This window comes from Vitis vinifera, chromosome 3 (assembly GCF_030704535.1).
Source record: "Vitis vinifera cultivar Pinot Noir 40024 chromosome 3, ASM3070453v1".
Classification (NCBI taxonomy): Eukaryota; Viridiplantae; Streptophyta; class Magnoliopsida; order Vitales; family Vitaceae; genus Vitis; species Vitis vinifera.
Genome location: NC_081807.1, coordinates 5,905,850 through 5,916,462, shown reverse-complemented (window position 1 = coordinate 5,916,462; position 10,613 = coordinate 5,905,850). Strand labels below are relative to the sequence as shown.

The 10,613-nt window shown below is 30.0% G+C and overlaps 1 protein-coding gene across 1 annotated transcript; it reads right to left on the bottom strand.

Moving 5' to 3' along the window:
• Positions 1-2,851: 2,851 nt before the first annotated feature.
• LOC100252080 (cysteine proteinase mucunain) lies at positions 2,852-6,024 on the bottom strand. The gene is made up of 5 exons (XM_002285263.4): positions 5,404-6,024; positions 4,405-4,640; positions 4,132-4,272; positions 3,373-3,825; positions 2,852-3,286 (listed from the first exon to the last, which is right to left on the bottom strand). The coding sequence occupies exons 1-5, from the start codon at positions 5,891-5,893 to the stop codon at positions 3,197-3,199; spliced, it is 1,410 nt and encodes a 469-aa protein (XP_002285299.1). The 5' UTR covers positions 5,894-6,024; the 3' UTR covers positions 2,852-3,196.
• Between the last annotated feature and the right edge of the window lie 4,589 nt (positions 6,025-10,613).

Sequence of the window (10,613 nt, the reverse complement as noted above, 5' to 3'; positions counted from 1 at the left end):
CCAATGTTATAAAATTGCATTTTATTTTTCCAATATGTCAATTTCCCAAATTTCGATGAGCTTGAAATAATCAATAATCAAACCATTATAATTGATAATAAGATCATTGCAAAGTTGAAATAATCGATCAACAAGCCATTGTAATCAATAATCAAATCATTGTAATTAATAGCAAATAGAACTTCATAATATAACATTCAATAAATTTATAACATTGAATAACTTTTTATAATTTTTTTTTCTCAATTCACTTCCACCACACTCAAGACTTCTTTATCCTTCATGGTATTAAGGTTACATAACTATATCTCTTATTTTCAAAAGTCTTTTTATCTATTTTCTACCACATTCATTGATTTTAGATTTAATAATCATACTTTGTAAAAATATAAAGGCTTGTTTGGCCATATTTTTTTTAAAAAAAAACATATTTTTAAAAACTATTTTTAAGTTAAAAAACCAAAAATAAATTTTTAGTGTTTTATAAAAATAAGGGTGTTTAGCAAGTTGTTTTTTAAGATAAATAAAAAAAAAATTGTTGGGATTGAGTCATATGGGCCCAACATGGTTGGCGCTTAACACATCCGAAGGGAAGGCCAGAGGCCCAGAGTCGTGGCCCCTCGATTCACCAATTGTTTATTTGTCCCTTTATAAAGGAGGCATCCCCCGGAGGATTCGATACTAGGACTAAACCTTATGTCCAACTAACTCCTGATACCATCCGAGTTAGTATCAAATCCTCCTGGGGACGCCCCCTTTATAAAGAGACAAATAAACAATCGGTGAATTGAGGGGCCACAGCTCTAGGCCTTTAACCTTCCATTCGAATATGCTAAGCGTCAGCCATGTTGGGTCCATATAGCTCAATCCCAACAAAAACTTGTTTGGATAAATTGTTTTTAAATAAACCAATTTTTATAAGTAAATTCATAATATTAATGAGTTTATTAGTTGAGATTCAAATTATTTTTAAAGTTACTAAACTTGTTGATAGATATAACACATCAAGTCTTGATTAATTTGGAATTTATTCGTCTGATTATAAAAATTAAAAAATAATGATTTTATATAGAAGATAAACAATAAAGTAATTTTAAATTGAATTTTGTTCATAAATTTATAGTATTGATTGAATTATTATTTAAGTTTTAAGTAATTTTTAAGATTATTAGACGCATTAATGAATCCAACCTTTTTAGCCTTGTTTAATTTAGAATTCATTTTCTTAGTAAAAAAATATTGGAAAATAAGGATTCTATGTAAAAAAATAATAATAAAGTCGTTTAACACTATTTTTTTTAACATAAATTATCGGTATTAATTTGTTCACTATTTGAGTTTTCAATAAATCCAACACATTAAATCTTATTTAATTTGAAGTTCAAAAATATGTAAAAGAAAAGCAATAAAATCGTTATAAACCAATTTCTATCCATAAATTTTTATATTAATCGGTTTACTATTTAAATTTTAAATTAATTTTTAAAAATAAATAAATTTTATGTATCACCTACGATTTGAAATTTATTTGGTTAATAATTTTTTTTTAAAGAATTCAAAGATAATAATATCATATTCAATTTTATTTGTTTATTTAAATTTTATGTGATTTGTTTTTATTTTTGAAAAGAGATAAAGAGCTTCTACTTATTTTCTAAAAAGTGTTAACTATTTCACTTTGTTTTTTAAAACCATTTTGAGCCAATGTTTTCAAAACCGAAAGTTATCGGTTCACGGTTCATTGGTTGGTCGGACCGGTGACGTCATAAATATATATTTTATATATTATTAAAAATAAAATAATAATAATAATAATAATAATAATAATAATAATAATAATAATAATAAGTTTCATGTAAATTTTGATAATATCTATTTTGTTTGTTGAGTTTTTTCATTTTTTATTTCTCCATCAAATCGTAAACAAAAATCATAATTTTAATTATAAAATTAAAGAATCAAGTCATTAACAATTTAATTTTTAAAAAAAATTCAAATCATCAACAATTTATAAAAACCCTACATTATTAGAGAATCAAGTCATCAATAATTTAAAAAAATCAAAGAATTAAAATTTTTGAAATTTGTTACAATTTTTTTTTTCAAAATGAGAAATTTACTATAAAATCAAATATTTATTTAAAATTTAAAAATTAGAATTTCATTTGAAAATCAACAAAAATTTCAATAAATTGAAATTTCAATAATTTTAATAAATTAAAATTTCAATGTGCAATAAATAAATAAAAAGAAAAAAATTATAAAAGTTAAATATTAAACATAACATTAAAATTATAATTAAATATTAAAAGATTAAATATAAAACATAAAAATTAATTATTATTATTTTTTTTTAAAATGGGAGGTAAAGATTTTAGTTTCACCAGCTTGTCGGCAGTAGAAAGGCGTGCCGCCGGCGGGTGGAGCTGGGGCAAAGAGTGGTTTTCTGTGTGGGGGGGAGGGGCTCGTCGGCGGCAGGAGGCTTGCCGGCCTGTTGCTGGAGCTGGGGCGACGCAGTACAGATCGCTGTTTGGCGGCATGGGGGCCGCCGACCTGCTGCTGGAACTGGGGCGCCGCGAGGGTGGGTTTGTTTGGAGAACCGATCGTTTTGATGCTGGAATTGCTGCTGCAAGTAAAAAAGAAAAAAGAAAAAAAGGTTGAACCGTCCGGTTCACCCGATCCGATTCCGGTTCAACCAGATTCCGGTCCAATTCACCGGACCAGACCAAAACCATGACTAGCCGGCGGTTGGACCGGTCAGGTTTTTAAAACCATGCCATTTTCACAACCCGAGTAAAGAATGTTATAAACAAAAAAACTATTTTTAAATCACATGGCAAACAGGTTCTAATACTCCATAAATCAATGATTTATAAATATCGAATGTAACCAAAAAGAGTTGGAGGTTGTAACATTAAAGGATGTTATAAGATAAATTTAGGATCAATAATACGGGGTCATAAAATGATCCTTTTTGATTGTTACCTAAGCAAATTGAAACTAAATAACTTTAAACTAGTCCACCCTGTGGGTTGGAGACATAAACGGCTATTTACAGTAGCAATCAATATGAACCCCATAACACATTAAATCAATCCATGGGAAGTATGCTGTAATTATCCAATGAGCTCTGACAGAGCTTGATGAACAATCTGTTCATTGTTGCAGCCCCTTTGACTTTTCCTCCACGCACACACTAGATGACCTCAATAACAGGCCGGGGAGCAAAAACGGGTCTAGCAGGGGTTCGCCTCCATGCTTTTACCGACAATGGGTTGCCCTTGCTCTGTTCCATTGGAAAATATAAGTAAACAAAAATAGCGTGGAAGAAAAAAACCAAAAATATTGTCTGTTAAGTAGAGTAGTAATTACCATTTGGCAGGTTCCAGCATCAACATCACAGACGGGATATTCGTGAGGGCAGCAGCTGTAATGGTCGTCACAACAGGTGGCACCCTCAAGAGGGCAGCATCCCCATTCAAAGCAGAAACCAGCGTACTCATAGATACAACAGCATGTGCTTTCCTCAGGGCATGTGTAGTATTCATCGCAGACTACACTCGGCTTGGAAGGAGAAGGAGGGGATGGACCAGGGTTAGGAGGGTTCTGCCCATTCTTGATTGGGTAAGAGGGTTCTATTGCAATCCCGCACTTGCCAGTTTCAGTGCCGGCCAAATTACGCTCCAACTTGATATATCCACTCTCCCCCCAGTTAGGGCCCCATGAGTTCCTAACAATCCAGTAGTCCACACTATTTTCTGTACCATATCCCACAGCAACTACACCATGATCCAATTGTGTCCCGCACTGACCGGTAAATACACCCTACATAGATAAAAGGACATTTGAACTTAAGATACTTCATGTACTGCAACATGAAAAAATGTGCTATTTCCTGTGCTCCGTTGAAGAGTCTCTTTAACCTCTCCTATAATATTTCCAATCAACATGACTGGGTTTGTGAGCAGATTTAGCTCATGAACACAATCAACTAGATATGCATGTATGTATTATGAACACAATCAACTAGATATGCATGTATGTATTATGTATGTGTGTATGCACTTATCATTCTCGAAGCATATAATGGCAAGCTTTTCTGAAGGGTGGTGAGAGGACATGGTCACTTACTGACTGGTAGAGTTGGAAAGCCCTGCCACCGGCTTCGATGGCAACACTAACTGGTTGATTTGCCACAGCTTTCTTCAAGGATCTCTCATCGTTTTGTGGAACATCTTCATATCCATCAATGGACACAACCCGAGCATTTTTCTGAAAGAAGGAAATATATTACAGTGAATTAGGATTATACTACAACCTCATGGTCATGTCCATGAACACAACACCCTTTCAGGCAACTTGAAAATTTTTCACTCTTCAAGAAAATTTGGTGAAGGCACAAACCCGGTTAGGATCACAGGTTGTATCAGCCGCCCGGTAAGGGTAATCTTCTTCGCTATCAATGCCACCATTGTTGATGATGAATTCAAAAGCATAGTCCATGAGACCTCCATTGCATCCTTGGTTGTATGACTTATCACAATCCACCAGCTCCTGCTCTGATAGAGAGATCAGATCCCCCGTTGCTATTTGGTTTATCCCTTCCACAGCAGCAATGGTCGAGAATGCCCAGCAACTCCCTTCATGAATTGAATTTAGGAAGCAAAATCAGTTATTAATCAGTACACATAGCAAGGGTAAAGAAACAGAGTGGAATTAATAGCTAAAAATTTCAAAAGTAACAACACATAGCTCCATCCTCAACTCCACTTCTATGTCTATCAAAAAAAATATGTTTATGAGCCAAGTTTTGATCTTTTTCTTTAGGATCGTGAGATTAATTCTTGCCTCATATCAGCGTACCAATTTTTACCAAATGTTTGTTAGATGAAGATAGCAAATTTCCGGTTTATAACCCTGATTTATCTAAAGCCTAAACAGAATGAATATTTCCTAAAAATTCATGGCAACAATATCAAATTAAAGATCAACAAAGGCAAACCTTGAGAACCCCAAAAAAGATTTCTGGGAAACACCACAAATTTACCTTTTTTTCTTAGGACTTTAGAGTACCCTGTACTTGATATACCTTTCTGATCAATTCTCTATAAAGCAGATGAATTTTTGAAATCCATTGTTGATAGGACCATATTAATGGATTGTAAAGAAATTTCAAAACCCACAACTAAATAAGGGGGTTCAATTAAGGAGAAACAATTTTCTGACAAAACAAACGGAATCATCTACATCCAGAACTACTTTGAGAAGACCATTTGTGCGAACGGGACGCTCACACACGAGTCAACCCCACCGCCGACTCCGATTAAAAAAAATATAAGCAAAAAGCATAAAGCAAAAGGCAACAAAAAGAAAAGAAAAGAGAAGGAAAGGAAAATTACTCACCGCAGTTGCCTTGATCCTTCACAGGAACAACGGCGCCTTTCTCCCTCCAGTCCACCGACTCCGGCAAGTCTTCGCCGGCCCGAAAGGAATACCGATCGCTAACCCTGCTCGCTCTCAAACCCCGCCGGGTCTCATCGCGCCTGCCCAAATACCTCGACCGGTACTCCTCGTTGGTCAGATCGGCGAACCTATTCAACCCAACCTTGTAAGTCCGGTTCACAGCGTTATGCTCCTCAATGAACCTGAGATTATCCTTGAAAATCTCAAAACGCCTCTCTCTCTCCCCCAACGCGTTGTACGACTTCCCATGCTTCACCAGCCACGCCTCGTACACCGCCATGACCTCCGCGTCCGTCCTCTTCTCGAGACGATCCCCGTAGCTGATGATGGACATGTCGGCAGCGGAGGCGGAGGCGGAGAATAGGGCGGCTAAAAGGAAGAAGAAAGAGAATAAAAAAGAAGCCATGATGGGGGATTGAGAAACAGCCATGGGAGACGAGGATTGGTGATTATTAAGAGAGATGTGGTGGGGCTGGGTGGGAATTTATAGGGAGGAAGGGAGGGGCAAAAACCGTAAATAAGAGAACTGAAATGTGATTGGTTGGGAAGGAGGCGAGAAGGGTGATTGGGGGATTGGTCCATCGGGGCGTGGATATAGGAGGTCCCGGGTCATGCGGGTCCTCGATTGGCGGACCCAACTGTTTACCAATAGCGCGTGTCCAAATTTTTGGAAATTTCATTTTTTTTTTATATTTTTATATTTTTGTGACTCACGGATATTTTAAACGTTTGTTATTGTTATTGTGACCATTTTTTTTTTAATTTAAATAGTTTTTAAAAATAAAATTTATATTTAATGTTTTATTGATAATTACTATTTTTATATTTGTTTCCTTTTTTTTTTTAAAGAGTCATCAAAATAATTAAAATATATATTAAAAAATATCTTATTTTTTATGTTCGAGTTATCCAATTTTCAAAAAACATATTCTCTTTTATTGTTATAAAAAAAACTTTTTTTTATAATAGTTGAAACATATCTTAATTTTTTTATTTAAAATAATTAAGAGTGCGTGTTTTTAGTGGAGGTGTTTTATCAATAAGTATTTTTAGGAAAATTACCTAACAAGTATTTTTATATAATATATTACAAGTCATTTTTCAATATTCTAAGTGATTTTTTAGATTTTTAAAAGTATTTCCTATATTTTATCAAATACCTAAATTACTTTCAAAACCATTTTTTAGATTAAAAACGTTTCCTAAAATCATTACAAAATACAAAACTTATTTGATAGTAATTCTTGAAAATGTTTTTAACTCTTTTAACACTTAAAAATCAAAATTTTTAAATGTTAAAAAAATTAAAAACACTTCATAAAATTGCTATTAAATGTACTTTTTAGTAAATATTTGATAAATCGACTTAATAACTTAACTTAAAGTGATTTAATAACTTAATTTAAGTCACTAAGCAAATTAAGTATTTTTTGTAAAATAACTATTGGTATAACTTAAAGTTATTTTTAACTTTAAGTAATGAATAAAAATAATTAATTTATTCTTAAATCTGTATTTGTATTTTATATTTTTATCATCATTTTCCTTGATTATCTTAACGATCTCTTTTACTACTCCACAAACTCTATTATTACTCAATCTCTTTTATCCTACTTATAACTTATGAGGACAAATATGTCATTTTAATGATTTATAATAAATTTGTAATTAATTTGATCAAATAACTTTAATACTTAAAATAAAAATTAAATAATAAGTTTTAAGTTAGACATTTTATATACTTTTCTTGATATTTACTTTTAAATTTTCAAAAATTAAAAAATAAAAGTAAAATCCAATACGCTTTAATTTATTTTTATTTCTAATTTACACATCTGAAAATAATAATGTTCAATTTTATTTATTTCATAACTCTTCACACTTTTATCATGATTTTTAATATTTGCTAGAAAAAAATAATTTTATTTTCATTTATTTAATGGGATAATTTTATAATCTATGCACATGCACAAACCTTTCAACTTTAGTCACTCTCAATATCATAGGAAAAATGTCAATCATACACCGATTTTAAATTTTAAGATTACTAGAAACGTGACCCGGAGAAAATAATAAGAAAAAAAATTATTAAACATAATGAAACAGCGTTGAAATTAATAATGATAATAAGTTTACTTTGAAAATAATAATAAATACAATTAGTTGATTTAGACGTTAAAAATGATGGATTTAAGATATTTTTAGATTTTTTTTTCTCCTTTTATGGTTTTTTTTTTTTTAATATTAAATCCAGTGATGAGCTGTACCATGTGCGTGGGCTCCACCTTATGGATACCCACATGTGATCTTGCATTCTGCAATATTATGCCTTCTGAATTTTGGCGGTTCAGTTTTATGAATCTCGTGGACAATTATTTCCTTTGGTGGGGTAAATTGTAATGGGCATGGGACGTGGCCCATTACTACCTTGTCACTTTGTAAATTATGAGACAGGAATGGGGTGGTTTTTTTTTTTTTTAATCGGGATAAGTTTAAAATTTAAATAAACAAATTTAAAACAAGTTTGAGATTTTAAAAAAAGTCTGAAATAAATTTAGGACGGGTTCGATATTATCTTATTTTGCCATGCCTTGTCTTAATTATATATAAATTTTAATTTGAAAAATTAATTTAATTTAACTTTTATTTTCCTATTTTAATATATATATTATAAAAAATATAATATTTTAATTATTTATAAAAATATATTCATTTTAATATAATTAAGAAAATTCTAAAATATTTTTTTTTTAAAAACTTTAAAAATTTCATGTCATGCCCCCCTTTATATCATTTAATTTTTTTAATGAGACGGAGATGCGAAATTTTTTGAATAAATAGGACGATGTTGGGATGAGATTGACCTGTCTAGAATTCATTATCATCTCTAATTATAACCCAATTCATGATATTTTAATTTGATTAAATCTCATAATAAATATTTATTGTATGAGTTGTATTCTCGTTTTAAAACACATTTCAAATGTAGAATTCATTTTTAAATTTTTTTAATAAAATTTATTGGGTTTGGATGTGACGTTTTACAATTGGATCATTCTATGGTATTTTTATTTTTATTAGTATTTTATTTATTTTGATGTCTTACATAATTAATATTTATTGTTGACTATTTGAATTGTTTAAATATAAAACTTTTAGGGTTTGACAATGTAATAATTTTATAATTTATGTTATTTATTTATTTTATGGTTTAAAATATGATTTTATTTAATTTTTCCATTTAATAATTAGACATGGTGACCTTGAGATTTGAAACCTTAACCTTATATATGATGATTTTGACTCAATATACATTAAACTAAAATAAAAATAATAATAGAAAAACTCTTGTTTTGATAGCAAGTTTGGAAAAATGACTTTATATTCATTAAGAAAAACATAATGAAGAAGAATATATGTTTAAAAATACAGAAGACTAAATTTTAATTAGAAAATTAAATACTAATAAAAAGTACTTTAATAAATAGGAATTTAGAGTTTTTATATTAAAATTTTTCTATAGGTAGTAGTTTATTTTTGTAAATTTTTTTATGCTAGCTAGCAATTACAATATATATATATATATTCATTAATGTTTTGCATTTTAAATTATAACTATACAAATATTTTAATTTATTAATATTTGATATCTAGGGATTTAGGAACGATAGGATTATAATTCAATAACAAATGAATCATAACTTTTTAAAAAATTTATTTTATGAAGAAAAAAATAGAATGAAAATATTTGAAAAAATGTGTGTAATTTTTCACTTATGTAATCCAAAAGATTACAATGTATTTTATTTCATATAAGAAGAGTAATGGATAATTTTATGAGGATTTTAACTATGTCAATTTAAGGTAATAACTCAAGGGGAAGGGTGAATAGGATGATGACTGCATTTTGCAAATTTAGACTTAGAGAATGTAAATAACTATTATATGCAATTATATAACAAATATAATGGAAAAATACTTTGCATGTAAAGTAAAAAGAGTAGGAAAGAGAATTTGTAAGTATTAGTTTTTATATTGGTTTAGTGCAATCAACCTACGTTCATTCTCCTCGAGTAACGGTTCTACTAACAAGACTTCTAACCCTTCAAACTTTCAAGACAAAGCTTCTAAACTCTTCCCTTGGGATTATAATTCCAAAGCATCCTCGTAGGATATAGAAATGAATAAAAAATTCATAGTTTACAATATTTACTCAAATAGAATACAAAGAAACTATGGTTGTATGGTGCACTTAGATGAAATGTAAATTTAAAAACAAATGCACTCTAAAAACACTTTCCTATGACTCAAATAATATTTAAGAATGATTTAGAACTCTTTCCTCACGAATACAAGAATTTTAAGGTTTTTAAATAGGAGTTGGAAGATCAAACTAGTCTTTAGATACAATTTAGGTTCAACTGGTTGACTAACCAATAGGCTGATTACAAGCCGTTGAGGATACTGTTGCCCAATTGGCTTAACTAGTTGAAATTTAGCCTCAACTGGTAATTCATATGCTATTAAAAAAGAGGGAGTACAAATAAACCTTAATTAGTCAAGCCCAATCGGCTTAACTGATTCTTCCCTGCCTTTACTAATTGTATAGTAAAGTGCATAAAAGACCTTGGTTTGAGGTATGAAACCTTCGACAACTTATATTCAATTTCTTAAACCTTTTAAAACAAGTTTAGAAAGGATTAAATTCAAAGTTTTAATTAAAAAAAAAACATGAAATCATCTAATTTATAAAAGAACAATACCGATTTAAACACTTAGATGATTTTAGGTGCTTAAATAAAAATGTAATGTAATATGAACCTAGTGTATCAACAACCTTACAAAAATATTGTAGAAAATAGGTCTTGATTGATTTTATCATTGATGCCTTTTTCTTTTTTCGCGATTTTGCTTTGACTTAATTTATTTTAGTGATTGTCACTTTAGAAATCATCTTGCTTAAATATACTTAGAATAAACCAATAGTTCCAAATCCGATTTCACAAATTTTAGATAATGTCCAAAATATCTTTATTTTCATAGTTTTATACATTTAAAAAATAAGTGAGAATTATATAAGTGTATCCTCTATCACTAAAACATATTTTCTCTTTCACTTTTAATCCCACTCTATTTAGTTAATTATAGTA